At 34.9% G+C, this 16,855-nt stretch overlaps 2 protein-coding genes across 2 annotated transcripts in view; both read right to left on the reverse strand.

The window, feature by feature from the left end:
- The window catches only part of LOC125862484 (beta-galactosidase), a 299,954-nt gene that overhangs the window by 150,761 nt on the left and 132,338 nt on the right, over positions 1-16,855 (reverse strand). The gene's annotated exons all lie outside the window — the stretch shown is intronic.
- LOC125862490 (ubiquitin carboxyl-terminal hydrolase 6-like) lies at positions 167-11,303 on the reverse strand. The gene is made up of 18 exons (XM_049542580.1): positions 11,121-11,303; positions 9,460-9,605; positions 9,262-9,297; positions 9,077-9,184; positions 8,382-8,482; positions 7,097-7,223; positions 6,600-6,659; positions 6,422-6,489; positions 6,128-6,178; positions 4,373-4,481; positions 3,703-3,791; positions 3,365-3,434; positions 2,237-2,317; positions 2,029-2,124; positions 1,820-1,868; positions 923-1,042; positions 757-831; positions 167-600 (listed from the first exon to the last, which is right to left on the reverse strand). The coding sequence occupies exons 1-18, from the start codon at positions 11,128-11,130 to the stop codon at positions 545-547; spliced, it is 1,452 nt and encodes a 483-aa protein (XP_049398537.1). The 5' UTR covers positions 11,131-11,303; the 3' UTR covers positions 167-544.

The raw sequence follows: 16,855 nt of genomic DNA on the forward strand, positions 1-16,855 counted from the left end.
CATTTATATGCTTGGGAAGAAAAAGATTGCCTAAAGTAACAAGGATAGAACAGTACGCTAGGATTTATAAAGTGAGACAAGTAGCAACTCATTCACCAGACAAAAAGCTTCAAAAAACTCACTAAAGAAAAGGTTTTTCCATAAAACACAAGTTTAGCAACTTGTAAAAAAACAGATTATCCATATAAATTCAGATTAGCATACATATAAATAGACGGAGATCAAATACGATTTGTTTTGCATTTAGTTTGTGAAAATCATTGTTTGCAGCAATTTCAGGAAAGCACCAACAACCAACAATGGATAATCAAAGAACAAAAGCACTTTTATCCAAGAATATACTCGGATGTAATAGTCTATATTGCCTGAATCCACCATTCAATAAGTCTGAAAAGCTCTCCCGCTGAATTTCCAAGGCAGTTCAAGTGCAACTCAATGCTAAATGTAATAAATTACACTCGACATAAAAGTACCAGAATAATCATGTATAATGTGACCAACTTGAGTACCAATATGTGAAACCAACCCAATCAAAGACTTCAAATCACATGGGAACAACACGGGCCTTGTACATGCAAATATAAGCCATATGCCAATCACCTGAAACCAAATAAGGCGCGTTTATCAATAACCTGACAGAGATCAATACATTCAGGCTGCATAAGCAACTTAATATACCGTCTGGTTTGTATCTTTGAGGTTACAAGAACAGATAGGCTTGCCAGGCGTAGTATAATAAACAAGTGATTGACTTACCACCCCCTGAAAGTTTAGTGATGTCCTCTTCTCGCTGCGGGATTGGATTGTCATCATCGAATTGAACCCACTTTCCTGTTCACAATGAGATTTTCAATATATTGTATCAGATGGTAGTCCAAAAGCAATAGTTACTAGAACAAAATATCTTCCCAGTTAAACTGACCGTTCTCTTGTTTGACCCAGGCAACATAATGCCCTGAGTCGGCACTTCTTCCCTTGTGAGTCAGCACCGCCACCAAATCATATATTCCAGTCAACTGGTGTTCCTTCTCAGGCAGAACACCTAAAATGGAGTTTATTTAACTGGAGCATCATTTGAAAAAAAATTTTAAGAAAATCACTGCAACTCCTCATTCATAACTGAATTCCCAAATTGAGCTTTTAGACTAGCTTTCCTTCTATATTAGAAACAATGAACTGTTGATAAAAAAAGTGACCATTTACAACTACTGCACCCAAATCTGGAACTAGTGAGTCACTCGCATAAATCCTCGATATTTCTGATGCTCCATTTGGGCCTATTTCATTCCAACACTCAGAAATTTGTCTTTTAAGAAAGTTGCAGGGTTATCTAGTGCTAGAACTTCTTAAAAGTTTTCTACATACAAACAAATGCATAAGCATATTAAAAGACTCCAAGAAAACACCAATTTAGTATATATATACCAACCAACAAAGCTAAACCTAAAAGACTTCCATTGTTCTATAAATTCAAAGGTGTCGCCTTCCAAAGGAACTTGTGAAAACGTCCTGAGGCATCAAGGGACATATAGTAATTTAAAAAGGAATAAATCTGATCCAGTTAATAATCTTTATTGGATCCCAAAACTATTAATCGGAAGTCGCTTGCTCGGAATAAAAAATATTGATATTGACCTTGCAAAAAGAAGTTTGAATACCCAAGGCTACACGCCATTGTCATAAAGAACCCCAAAAAACTAATGGAAACTCTAATATTACTGCAAAATTATAACGCCAGCCTTGTTTACAAATTACAATACTACAGCACCATATGTTTATTATGCCATCAATTATTAGGGAAAGGAAGTGTTTCTTCTACCTTCTTGGGATGCAGATTTAGATGCTTCTCCACTTCCACTAGATGATTCCTGTGTAAACAATAAAGAAAAACGAAGCAAGGCAAAGGTTACTTTCAGACATTCTAAGTATACCATTTCAACCACCTTGTAAAATCCACCATAAGTGGGGCCCAAAGGTCCGCCTTTATCCCCTTGAGTTACTCCTACAGTAGAAGGATCAATTTCATACCTCAGCCTCGGTCATTTTAGTGTCGCTGTCAGTTGAGACTGGAGTTTTTGCACTGGTTTTTAAACCAGCCTTCTTACCTTCTGCATCCCTCAAAACCTAGCAGGAAATTTAGACTATGTTACAACACGGCAAGAGAAAGAAAGGGGGCCAAGAGGATCTTTCCTTATTTCTTAAAGACAAAAGATCAATAATGGGCAAAAGGAAATACCTGGCGAGGACCTTCCAGTTTCTTGCGAAGGTTATCCGAACAAAGATCATATACATCCAACGACAATGGGTAATCCACTTTCTGATGGCATAAACATAGTTTAAGATTACCATTTCTGATATCTTAGAGCAATGAGCGACCCAATACATATAGAAACTATAACACAAGATTTTGAAATATAAGCGAACTTATATTACTACAGAAGCAAGGAGTGTCGAGTTTTAATAAGACACGTGACTATTGTTTGAAGCGTACATAAATTTTAGTTTCCTACATTATCATTCTTTTTCGAAGTGCTTCCTACATTATCATTTGAGTTCCTGAATCCTGATATATTTAAAATCAGTCATGTACGATTTACGATTTACAACTCCTTGTTGCCACATAATTATTACAAGCCGTGGGTGGAAATGGAAGTGGCCATTCTATACTTGTGCAGAAAGGTGTATGGGTGGTCTAGGGTGGATATGGGTGGGATTAATATGAACCTTAATTAATACATCCTCTATTACCTTTCTCCCAAAAAAAAAAAAAGGTTAGTCAGAACCCAACCTAGCCAATATTGGCAAAAAATGGTTGTAATCTCTTACTTATCCAATGCGTTCGTCTTTTCCTTCTTTTTTTTTTTTGGACATGTCCCATATTCAATGAACTCTTAACCACAAGGACTATCGTTTTCCTGAAAGCATTACCTGAAGAAGTTTCTTAGCTGTTTATTATTTCTAGTTGTGAAATGTAGTCATTGAAGCATAAAAACTCCTCTGTGTAATTATTTCCAAGTTACGCCTACTCCAACATCAAAACATAAACTTAAGAGAGGTTTCAATCAATTTTCTATTGGAAGGTCACTATAATCAAGGCTCCCACACCTACACCACCACAAACAAGTCTAAAGCTAAAATATACAGTTCGGAATTGACAATCCAGATAGGAGACAAGACTTGAAAGAACTTAAATGTAACAGAATAGGTCACCTTCACATAACAAAGTAAAACATGGAACTTCTTTCCCCAGTTTATGCATTGGTAAAATGATCTTTTCCCCCTCTTCCACCTACTTGTTGATTATTTTCAAGGAGGAGACAACATTCTGAACAATGGGAAACGGAAGAGGAGCAAGTCAACATACCCGTAAAATCTTTGCCTTCTGATTTGATTCCCTTTTCCAGAAAAAACGGACGAACTGAACGGTCAAGTATCTATTCATCAAAAGAAAATAGTAAAAATATGATACGACTGCGCTATATACACTCAATAATCAAAGCTGAATAGTAAAGAAAAAATATCCAGAAAAGTGTGAGCACGAAAAGACCCCCAAGAAAGTAGAATGTGAAAGAAAGTGATGCTAGAAATGAGAACTACTTCAACACATCAAAAGACACTTTTGTTATGGGAGGAACATGGATTCAGATAACGGATCATACATAAGTCTCTCATGCAATGGAATTTAATCAAGCCAGTTCATACCTTGGCAAGCCATTGATTCGGGAGTCTTTCACATAAACTGCACTGCGTCCAAGTGAAGGAGATGCCTTCTCCAGTTCCGATTTCAGACCCTGTTCAGTAAAGCAATGAGCATATGAGTGCAATCAATCATTTCAGACAGATAAATACCAGATTTCCACTATAAACATCATCAAAGATTGATAGCACCAACTTAAACAAAATCTCCAAAACATCTTTTCCCACCCTAGAGCATTCTGAGTTGGCATGGTACTGAATTTTGCTCTCCCCAATGGCTCAGCCCATATCTGACGTGAAACAATTGCATGAACCTCAACATGTAGGCCCCAGAATGGATAAGAGGCCATGAAAAATTCTTAAGGCAAAGACCCCACCCCACCCCCTACAGTACATGTGGGGCCCGTGAGGCATCCTATATGAGACTTTCTCCATCCAACCAACCATTTCAGGACTAAGCATTAGTTATCCTTACTGCAGCTACCAAATAAATTTCTATGAATTAGATACGGCATCTTTCACTTAGGGACTGTGTTCTCCTTCAAGTTGAATGAATACCACATTGGCAAAACAGAAGAAGTTGAAACAGAACTTAGCAGTAATACGAAACACTAAGGAACAAACAAGACTGGAGTTAGAAATTAGAGCATACAAAGAAGGAAAGAACCAAACTTACACGTTTCAAACCCTCGTGCAAATGGTTAACTTCCTGCGAAATGTGGCATTTAAGGGAATAGACGGTTTCTGTTTCTGTGCTTTCTTCACCACTTTCAGCACAATGAATCCTGGTCAACATCAGTATCATAAGAATAAGAGACAGACGCAAGCCATTTTCTTCTGTATCTAGCACAATTAATATCACATATGGAGCACACACCAAAGTCCCCATCAAAATAGTAGAGTAAAGACACCACAAGTTAGATATGAAACCTAAACAGCTTCCGCACTAACTGAAAAAAAATGGTATATCAGTTAGATGATTTAGAACATGTGATAACTCTGGGATGGGCATTGGATCTTTCCCAACTTCACTGCACTCAGTTAGGGCCTGCCAAGACATATTAGCCCATAGACCTAGGCTACAGCAGAAAAGTATAGCTTACTGAAAATACCCTAGAATGGTATAGACCAGCCAGACCTTCAATTATTTACAACTTTTTTTTTGAAACGGTAACATTTGTATATATTAACTAAAACAGTACAAAGGTTGTACTGAAAACCATATTTGCAATCATAGCAAAAAAACAAGAAAACCTGATCCAAAATCCTGACAAGAGACTTGAATATCTATATGATAGAATCAGTGTCTTGTATATCTGTGTGCACCAGAAGCAAAAGAGTCTCACACAATTCAGTTTGATCTATGTGTTCCATTGCTTCTGTCTTCAAAACACCTAGAGTTCCTTTCTTTCCATATTGTCCAACAGATACAATGTGCATCTGGGACAATCATCCATCTATCTCTGTCAACAGCTCCTATTCCAGCCTCCTCCCAGCTATAGAGCAAATGAGTAATCTTGCATGGCATTACCCAAGCAACTCCTCTAAGATTAACAAATATCCGCCATAGCTGGACTGTTATCTTACAATGGGAAAAAAATTGACTGACTGTCAGCCTCTTCACACATAAATAGCATCTATAGCAGAGAGCGATCTTCCTCCTCTTGAGATTTTCTCGAGTCAAAACAGCTTCCTTTGCCAGTAGCCAAGTGAAATATGCAACTTTGTAAGGTATTTCACTCTCTATATATGCTTCCATGGTCAATGATGCCTAAATTGGAAGTTCCACCTTGAGGGATCCATAACTCATCAATATTCGTCTGTTGATGAACTGTTAGCCCATGAATGTCGGGGAAACCAACCATTTGTCCTCCCAAAAGGAAGTGTTGCACCCGTTGTACACTATTATGATTGTGTGATTCCTCATAAAAGGCCAAAGTATCCTTATATACTTCCACAGGCCAACTCCACAAGGAAAAGACACCTCCTTAGTCATCCATTTGTTCTCCTCACCATACTTTGCTTTGATCATGCTACCAAGTAGGATTGAGGCGTTTGTGAGTACCTCCACAACCATTTCAATCTAAGAACCTCACCATTCATCTCTCATTGTCATGTAATTCATCTCTTATTGTCAACTACATGATGCACAATATGCCCAAGTAAAAGTTGAGGATGTTTATTCTCATCAGGATTGCTCAAGAAGATAATCAGAACAAAAAACATCCTAGGACCACTAGCTGCATTCTTTCTAATCTCAATACACATACAGCAGTAAGTTCACCTGACTCTTCTTATATTTAGGTGCATAACTAATTCCATGCATAAAAAAAGGTAAGAAAATAACTAGAAGCAACTTTAATATCAAAAACTAATGCCTGAACTCATTCCCATTAAATAGAAGGTAAACATCATTTGAATGCAGAAATACCTGTTATCAAAATCAATACCGAAGAGAGTCTTCACAATATCCTGACCTTCACTGCAAGTACCAAGATGAAGTGCAATCACAATCATGATATAAAGAACAATGTATACATAGGATGGTTTTCCTTCATGCTTTTGTTTTTTAAAAAAAAAAGGGTCATATGTCCCAACCTGAAGCAAGGAAAACAAACTAGCAAAACAAAACATGGAAATTATTAAAAATAGGATTATTTTTTTTAATGACCTATTAAAAATGGGATTTTATCTGCAAGAAACATCCAGAGAGGAGATGTAGTACCTCGAACTCGGTGATTTAAGAGACTGGGAAAGGGTGTAAAGTAGTTGGGTCCAACATTCTTCGGCATCCTGTGATTATCCAGGAAGTGTCAGAAGGACCACTATATTGCAATGCAATGGTGGTAAGCTTTATTTTAAATGATAAGGAAGCATTGTGCTAGGTTTAGGTATTTTGGAACCTGTTGCATGAAAGCTCCATTGCTCTGCTGGCCAAATTGAGGATATTTCTTCCGTAAAACCTGTGGACATAAACATAATCAAATGCTAGTAGAAGAGCAGCTAACATGGATAAAACACTAAAACGGCGAACAGATGAACATTAGGCACCTATAACTCTCATATAAATTCAAGTAACCCAGGGCAAGAATGACTGACGCACATTGCACAAAGCTCTGATCAAGTAGATAACAGACCACCACCACCCCCACACACTTTAAGTAACTCTAGTCACATCCAACCAAGATATTTTATATTTGCACACAAAAATCATGACAAAATATATCAAGTTCAAGTGTTCAACCCCTAAGCACGTAAAAGAACTAAGTCTGTTAACCGGGATTTATTGGCAAATAGTGTCTACTCAGCATGCACAACCTCTTGAAGTATAAAAGTTTGTCCAAAGTCCAAACACATCTTGAAAATTAGGAAAATTGATAAAGAAATTAATGGTAAGTACCATCCAGAACTGCATTGGTGCCACTGGCTTCACATTTTTATCAAGGTCATTAAATAGATCTCTTGTTGCAACTGTCAAGAGATGAGATGAGTGATCCAAATCATTGCTTTTACCCAGTTGAGTATACCTAGCAAGAAGAATAATAAACTCAAAATCTCAGGCACACGAGATTCCAATTAATCATGTATGAAAAGCATGTGAGATATCAATCTTTATTGGAGTGTTTTCAAAAGTCTGATACTCTGTACCAAGTAGGAGCCAATTTGATCTTACTATCCTCTTGGAATGATAAGATTTTATTCAAGAACTAATCAACACTAAGAGATTGCAGTAATATATACAGTGTACAGGAATTGCCCCAAAAGGTCCTTGGAGGAAATATATGAACAGATTATTCTGCCTCATTTCTGTTAAATTTAATTTTCTGAGTTGAGTTAGCAGTCTTCAAACATCTCAAATTTCTCGTTGTCCAAATTATCAACAATATACAAGCAGGGATGGTAGATTTTGATCTTATTATCTTGTCATATTTGGTCGGAAATTCAACTGCTTTGAAATATTAAATTGATTCAAATCACGTTAAACTGGGATTGATTTAATTCGAAGAAGCATGTACCACAAAGCCAGTCCACATTTAAATAGGGGAGGCTGATAGGCATTATTTCTTGAGCTACGGTTAGATAGGGGCATTATTTCTCCAATTTTTTCTCAACCAACTAGTGGTGTTTCCTCATTTTCTTTTGTAAATACTTACTCTTTAGGTGTGATACCATACAACGTAAACTACATTAAAAAATTGGGATTTATTGATTTGGCTAACATAATTCATAAACAGTAAAATATTGATTATTTATAAATATTAGCAAAATTAGGAATTAGGGATAAGATGCAAATAGATCAAATTACCTAACCAAAGAAAGTGCAAATGAATCAAACTAGACCTAAGTTGTTTACCGATCCAGAACTAAAAAAGACCATATTGAACCTCATCAAGTTTTAAGAACTCGAGCCTAAGCCAAAAGACTCCCCAAAAAGGGGGAATTGCACACAAGGGTGTCGTCTAGTGGTCAATGAAGAGGATGCAGACCCTAAAGATCAAGGCTCAAATCCTAGTGAGACAAAAACGCTCAATGATTTCTTCTCATTTGCCCAAGCCTTGGTAGACGGAGCTACCCGTACACGTACTAGTCGGAGGTAGCAAGTACAGGTGCACACAATCTGGACTGGGCACCACCATTATCAAAAGGAGGAAAAAAAAGGATGGGTGCAAGAAGGAAAGGCTTACTCAGTCAGAGAAGACTTCAGCTCCGGAACTGAATGCAAGCACTGCACTGTGGAGTTCATGTAGCATGTGTTTCCAAGATTAAATAATCCAGCTGAATGACCCTGGAGCAAACAAAATTATAACAATACTCATCACTCAGCCAAGGATTAAAAGGATAAATTAAAGCCTTGGCATTATGAAAAACAGCAATTCTCATACAAAATGTGCAAATGAAGAAATCACGAATATGATCAGCACTACAAATCCACCAAATTACTTGTGCTCATGGAACAAGAACAGAGAATTACATATTAGCAAGGTTTAATTGCATGTAGAGAAGTTGGACAAAGCAACTGCTTTTCAATGGAGGATCTACATGCAAAAAGGTAGGTGCTTAAGCACCCATTATCTTTGCCACACACATATAACTTAAACAGGAAACTAGTAAAATATTTACATATAAACTTACTAAGCCCCTCTGAAAATGGCAACGGGTGCACAGATTAAAGAAGTGGATGAAAGAAAATGCTACTACTGCTTTTGGGAAATAAAATGAACAAAACAAGTTCTGTAAAGTTCTACTTATGAATCAAATAGCATGTATCTGCTGGTATATATATGCCACAAGACAGACTATGCAAACAATAAACATTAAGATCTATGCAACTCTGAAACTGTGTTTTTGATGCAACGAGAGTTGTGTAAAGAAAACTTACTACATTAACCACTTGCTCTTCTTCAGGCATATCTTCAACAAAAATAGGACCCTTCTCAGGAGCCTTCACAATTTCATCAGCAGTTCCCATCATCATCAGCCTTTGACCCTAGAAATACACATGCTTCTTAATAACTGATACATCATTGCATAAAAAATAGAGAGATGCAATGAGAAGTCATGTACCTCTTTTACTCCTACTTTAGACCAATCAGCGTCATCCTAAATAACCATGAAAATCATCCAACAGTTGCCAACAAAATAAACAAGCAAAGCATTACATGCAGAGAATTTCAGCATTCCTCAAAACACAAATTACTTTTGTGCTTCATATGCAAAGTGAATAGTGTATAGCAAACCAAGGATAGCACTAAAATTTAATACCTTCAATAAACCACCTTTGACCATTATCTTTTGCCTTTCAGGTGGTACCCCTGTTAGATCATACAGCTGGCATTTGAAAACATATGGAGGCTGGCTAGTGTCAATTTCCACAGTAGGATAGACTTCTTTTTGCCACTTTACACTTACTGCAACCAATCACCAGATTTACAAGGAGAAAATTAGAGCCTTTATAGTCCAAGTGCACAATCAAAAAGAGAATGAGAAAAGGGGTTCTGAATGGGAGGAAAACAGTTTCCTCCACAGAGTTGCTCGTGAAACGCAAACAATTAATAAATTCTCAAAAGGAAACTGGCTTCCTTAACAGCTCTTTTAGTTTGATATCCTAGACCGGATAAGTTTGACTTAAACAACTTTGTCCTCACCAAGTTAGACTTGAGATTACAAGAACAAAAAAAACATACAAGTAGAAGAACCATTAAAGATAGCAAGAATAATCCCTTGAAAGCTTCATTAGAATTCAAGAATATTTCTGTCGCATTGAAGGAAGCAAACAAAGCTTCTTCCTCTTTTTTACCCCTTTGAATGTTCAAAGAACACTTGACTAGTCATTTTGAAAATGGAAACAAGAGTGAAGGTACAGTTAGTTTTTGATATATGGATGTGTCTTAAATTAGTTACAGTTAGGAGTCTACAGTCTAGTAGGCTAATGTGACAAAATACTGCACATCAGAAGTACAGTTTCTATTTTTAGATACTGATCACTTGTCTATACACTATGCATGAGTAATGCTACTCTGTATGGCAGTGAAGAGTGAGTCCGTTATACTTTTGTGTTTCTCCAATAATCCCTCAAAAAAATCCCAAATCAACATCAACAGCATAGCCATAGTGGTGCTGTCTGAACGAACCACCATGAATTAAACAAAGCAAATGGACAAACATTAAACTATTACAATGATGATACCTAACTGAAACACCAGCGGTATTTCTCAAACATACATCAATTAACTTATCCAAGATATAAAAAATCTGCTCCTAGAAAAAAAAAAAGATGTTTCAACTTAACTCCATCAGAGTGCTCCAATGTTTGGATAACTGTATTTTTTTCTTTTTGCATTGTGAGTAAAAATAGAGATACTTTTTACACAAAAAATATTTGGAAAACACTCTCTAACCTTTACTTCAGAACATAGTTCTTATCCCAAAAAAAAAAAACTCTTTTTGCCAAAGAAAACTCAAAACACACGCCAACTTGAAAAAGTTCTAGCATGTTCTGAAAAAGATAAAAGAAGTCACCTTCATATTCTAACCCTAGAAGAAACCATTAAGAAAATCAATCAGATGGGCCTGTATAAGCTCCACCACCATCTCCACATGCTGTTATTACTCGAGATTATCAATCAATCAACTACACCTCAATCTCAAACTATTTGGAATCCGCTACATAATTCCTCCGCATAGTCCACAATATTCAGGTCCATTTCATCATAAATACTAAATAATTTGAGTTTTTAAGACAAATTAGGATCTGTTAAACTAAAAATTACGAGTTTCAAAATACTTCGAACCAAAGCATGAATAACAAATCTCTGCTTTGGAAAATCGATACCTAAGCGTGAATTTTCCCATCAATGTGGCATAACAATTCAAATTCAAAGTACAGTAAACTGATATGAAGAAGTTATGGAAAAAGTTCTGACCTGTCACCATAGTTATCGGAGCTTCGGCGTTGGCAGGATCGGGACTCGACGGAGGTTTCTCGCTCTGTTTAGAATTTGCCCTGTGTGATGTTTGCTTGTAGAGAAGGGCAGGCAAACGCCACCGAAGAGTTTATTTTATACTCGTACTCGTATAGGGAAAGTCCTCAGATATTCGGAGATATTATTATCTAATAACTACATAACATAAGGTAAAAATGTAAAAATACTTATGTCTCATTTATTTTCGTTAAGATAAGGCGAAATGGTATGATAAACCCTTATACTTGTATCAGTTTGTATTCTGAACTCTTCTACTTATCCCTTTGTCATCCGGACCCTTAAACTCAATTAAAATGAGACTTTTAAGCCTGATCAACAGTCAGAGGGGCTTAAAAGTCTCATTTTAATTGAGTTTAAGGGTCCAGATGACAAAATGGTAAGTAGAAGGGTTCAGATACAAACTGATACAAGTAGAAGGGTCCACCAGACCATTTCACCTTAAGATAATGATCATGAAATATGAATAAGTATTTAAAAAAATGTTATTTGTTTCTGTTAATATAACGGTCATATCGGCAATGAATTATGAATATTTCAAAAAAAAGTTATTTTAAAGTTTAAAAAATTGTATTTGAAATTAAAATTGTGTTCTCAAAGAGGACAATAACATTTGGGAATTGAAATCGTCTTTATCCATTGATAATAATTAGAATTGGTTTTGAATTTTTGTAAATAATTTTTTTATAACTGAAAAAATTGTATGTGACCCACCCTTTGGATCAATCATAGTTTTCTAAACTCGGTGGATAATGGGTCTACTCCTCTACCTTTCTCCACTTAAAAATCGGGCTTCGCTTTACATGGTGTGGGGCTCGAAGTTAAATTTCAGAGGTTTACAACTTTTTATTATCAAAGATGATTTCTGAAATTCAGCTCCTAAAAAAAATAAAAAATATTCATGGTCAACCACTTATTAAGACATTTCAATTTAAATACAAATTTGAATATGAAACGTATACATTAAAAATCTAGATACGTGAAACATGACCCCCCAGCTACCTTAAAACAATAAAATATAGGGAAAATGCATAAGTACCCCCCAACTTATACCCGAAATCCCAGAGACACACCTAACCTTTACAAAGGTCCTATTACCCCCCCGAACTTATTTTATATGTAATATTCTACCCCTTTTTGGCCTATATGGCACTATCTTGTGGGCCCAGCGCATGTTGACATTTTTTTCAAGGATAGTGCCACGTAAGCCGAAAAGGGGTAGAATATTATAGATAAATTAAGTTCGGGGGGTAATTGGACCTTAGTAAAGGTTATGTGTGTCTCTGGAATTTCGGGCATAGGCTGGGGGGTACTTATGCATTTTCCCAAATAATTAACAATCGACCTAACTATTGAAAAATCCATGAAGTCCTCGAATGAGGAGGACTCACCCTTGCTGACTGAAATGTTGCACTCTATCTAGCCACAGATCTGAGAACGAACGCCTGAATCTACATCATAAAAGAATGCAGTGTAAAGAAACATATGCGGTCAATACGTGGAATGTACTGTAAGATAAAGTAAACATAACCATAAAGCAAAGTAATATAGATGAAATGTATATTAAAAACCAGTGTTTAAATGCACATGTGAATCTGCTTTCTAAATATAAAGATGAATCGATCTATGTAATCATGATATGAAAATAAAGTTAAAACATCATATTTGTGAAGTCATGATAATAAAGCAAATGCATGGGATTCATAATAGCACTGCTGGAAGTTTCTTACAACCGACAAATACCATTTGAGCTGATGATCCAACTTACAATTTTAATGTGGTGGGATATCCTATACCGTGTCAGGGTATAGAATATGTATGTCTAACACACACACACAAAATATATATATATATATATATATATATATATATTGTGGGTCCATTTATCATACCTAGTGAACGATACTAATAGTCTAGCCTATACAAGACCAACACCAGTTTTTTTTATAAAAAAAATTAGGGTCAAGAAATAGGAATTTTCATCATTATCTCGAATTTTTGTGTGTTAACGACTATGATTTTTTTGAAGTATTGTTAACCAATATTTTTACCCCAATTTTTGTGGTTCCCGTTAATGACGACCTAGTGAACGATAATAATTGCCTATACAAGATCTACACATTTTTTTTTTGGATTTCTAAGGCCACAAGACAGAAATTTAGTGATATATCAATTTTTCATGTATATTAGTCATATTAAAATTTTGAAGTGTAGCCGACCGACTTTGTTTGACCTAGAATTTTGTGGGTCTATCTCTAACAATCTAGTGAATGATACTTATAGTCATAAAACTAAAAATACTAAGTGGGCATACAAGGTATAATTCAAATACAATAGGTATATAACTATATATAATATCTGAGTAATTTGTGTATAGCGGCTAAAATATAAGGAAAAATTAGCTAACTACACATAATTTATTATCATATTTTCTCTACTATTTCAAAAAATATCAAAAGTCCCCTTTTTTGCTCCCATCATCCTTTGTTCGAATACATTAATTTGAAATCTCCTACCCATGATTTTTCTTCTTTTTTTCACTCAACAAATCTCTCCACAGTTACATTCATTAATCTATTTTTGAATTTCAAATCTTTTCTCTTTTCAATTAATGATTTCAAGTTATTCAAGAGGTAGATTTATTTCAGTCACTTCAGTTTTCAATTTCATTTATTTTTAAAAAAAAACATCTTAAAAAACTCCTGAGTCTTTCACTCCCGGTCTTTTTATGGAAGAGAGGTGGAAACCTTGCTAATGCACAAAGTTCATCTTGGAGTACATTTGGAATGGTTCCAGGAATTTTTAATGGCGGTCTTCATACACTTCATTCCGTTGATTCGATCTTTAAGATTTTTGGGCTTACCCAATTAGTTCGAAAAGGATACATCTTCGATTTATAAAATAACCGTGAAAAAAATGCTTAAAATGGGGGAAATGTCGAGATAGTGGTGGCTATGGTAAGGGCTTTGGATCGAGATCCATAGGTGGCACCATTTGTTGACAATGGAAAAAAAAATACAAGAGTTGATCCCGAGCAAAGGAGGATTTCTTCGTCAGTTTTTTTTCTTTGCTTTCCATTGATTAGATTGTTGACTTTTTTTAATTTTTTTTTGATTATTCATCTTTTCTGATACGTATGGGTTCACATTTCTAATGTATCTAGTTGATTTTGTTTCTTAAACTAATGTATAATGCCTTCGTTTCAACATTATAATACATTACAATTTTATTATGCACAATGTATCGTGTTCAAATATCAATGATGATACATCACTGCTATAATAGCCTTTGTTTTATGCAATGTACATGTTCATATTTAAGGTATTGATACATAACTCTAATGTTGTTGAATCTTTGATTAGTGTATATCATGTTCAATATAAATGTACTTGACATATAAACTTTGTGTTATGTATCACACACAAAACAATATGCTATTTGGAACAATTACATGTATAATATTTTTTTACAAAAATAAAATAAAGTATTTCTCAAACAAAATAAGATACATAAATAATAATGTATCATGCACTATTTTTTTAGGAAGGATATGTAAATTTGAATTCATACTAAATGTATCTGATACATAACAATTATCAAACAATAATGTATCGATCTCAAACCTAAAATCTTATGGCAACACTTTCTTATTTAATGTATCTAGTAGAAATATAACACATATCAATTTAAATTGAAAGGATCTTCATGTTGTATCTTCTCAAAAAATTTGATAATTTTGAAATCAAAATTGAAAGGATCTTCAATGAACTAGGAGAATAATTTTGAAACTCAAAATTTTCAACAATTTTGAATCAAAACTGAAAAGATCTTCAGTGAACTGGGAGAAGAATTTTAAATCTCAAAATTTTCGACAATCTTGAATCAAAATTGAAAGGATCTTCGATGAACTTGAAGATTTACAAAAGAAATCGTTTGTCCAACAACAATTCCATCACTTTTGTACCCTTCATAACTCACCCCGCTTATTCAAAATTTCGACAAAAGTTTTTATGAAACAGAGAGAACGCTGAACAAGAAAGAAGAAATTTAATTTTTGAATTTTTTGGTTTGTTACACTATATGATTGAATTCTTGACAATATTTTGAAATGGAATAACGCAATTTATGGGATCTTAATTTGATTTTCAGTTCTTTTTTCCCCCTTAATTAGTGCAACAGATGGATACTATGAGATCTTAATATTTGATTTTTCATTTTTTTTCCCCTTAATAAGTGCAACAGATTGATACATAATGTATCAACAATAATGTATCCGGATCCTTAATTATGTATCCGAAATACCTAACTTGATCATGAAATATCGATTGCTTGTTAAATCCTGTGAATTGAGTGAAAGTAGGATACTCTAAATTCGGAGGTCAAAGAGTTTTAGAAAACGCTCAGTCGCTTCTCGTGGATTTTCATAACCCTGCTGTGCAAAAATGGGATATGCACTTGAAATAGACGTCCGAGTTAAGATATATATCATGAGCGATACGGAAATAGATCGAGTAATTTGTTTCTTTAGCCAAGAAGAAGCATTTCTAGCTTGCATGGTCCAATCATTGATCGCAAAAATTTCTACAATAAATTGGGTAGGTCGCTAGTATAGTTCCCTAGCCACAATTCTACTANTACGGAAATAGATCGAGTAATTTGTTTCTTTAGCCAAGAAGAAGCATTTCTAGCTTGCATGGTCCAATCATTGATCGCAAAAATTTCTACAATAAATTGGGTAGGTCGCTAGTATACTTCCCTAGCAACGATTATGCTATTTGCTGGAATAATCTAGGATGAATCTTCCCAATGGTTAGAAATAGGAAGAGTAAATATGATTTTCAATACTTTCCTTATCTACAATTACAAAGTACCAAGCATTCAAGAACATGTGATTAGTGTAATTAGAAAAAGAATAGGGATAGAAGGTAATTTAGATTTTACACTATAAAAACTACTTAAGTAAAGATCTCTATAGTAAACTAGTCATCCGGCCCAAAGTGCAACTTTCCTGGCTTAATCAAGAATTTAGGCTTCTTAGGAAGCTACATTTAGATGATGACAAGGGCTATCGTTTCATTAGCTTGTTGACAAGATATATGGGCCTTTACCAAGGCTTGTTATAAAGGACAAACAACATAAATTTCTTTAGTTTAAGAGCAAATTACTTTTCTTTACGCGAATTTTTAATATTACAAATTTGATCAGAATCCTGACTTCAGATACATGTATCACGAATACATGGGTAAAAATTAGGTGTAATTTGGCCCAAATACACTATATCTAAATGGATTTACATGTATCAGACTCTCTCGCTTGTCTCTCCCTTTGTAAATGTATTTCAGAATATATTTGGAATGTATCTAGTATCTCAGATACATGTATCTAGTGAGATTCACATGTATCAAGGATACATAGACCCTCTCTCTCTCTCGCCTCCCTCAAAACTCACTCGCCTCTCTCCTATCTCTCACACCTCTCTCCCTATGAATATGTATTTTAAAGTGTATCTGGTAGCAAAAATACATACATTTAGGTGTATCTGACTTGAAATTTGATATGAAATTATCAATTAATGAGACAATACATAATTTTTTAAAACTATAGGAAGAATTATTAAATATAATAGGAATGTTTGTGTAATTATATAGTGTGTTTTCTTTAATTATAAATGACGCACT

Source organism: Solanum stenotomum, chromosome 4, assembly GCF_019186545.1.
Source record: "Solanum stenotomum isolate F172 chromosome 4, ASM1918654v1, whole genome shotgun sequence".
Classification (NCBI taxonomy): domain Eukaryota; kingdom Viridiplantae; phylum Streptophyta; class Magnoliopsida; order Solanales; family Solanaceae; genus Solanum; species Solanum stenotomum.

Coding starts and splice junctions, on each gene's coding strand:
- LOC125862490 (XM_049542580.1), bottom strand. Junction 9,185..9,261: donor CTAAAGTAGGAGTAAAAGAG/GTACATGACTTC, acceptor GTGTATTTCTAG/GGTCAAAGGCTGATGATGAT. Junction 4,482..6,127: donor GGTATTGATTTTGATAACAG/GTATTTCTGCAT, acceptor GATGTTGACCAG/GATTCATTGTGCTGAAAGTG.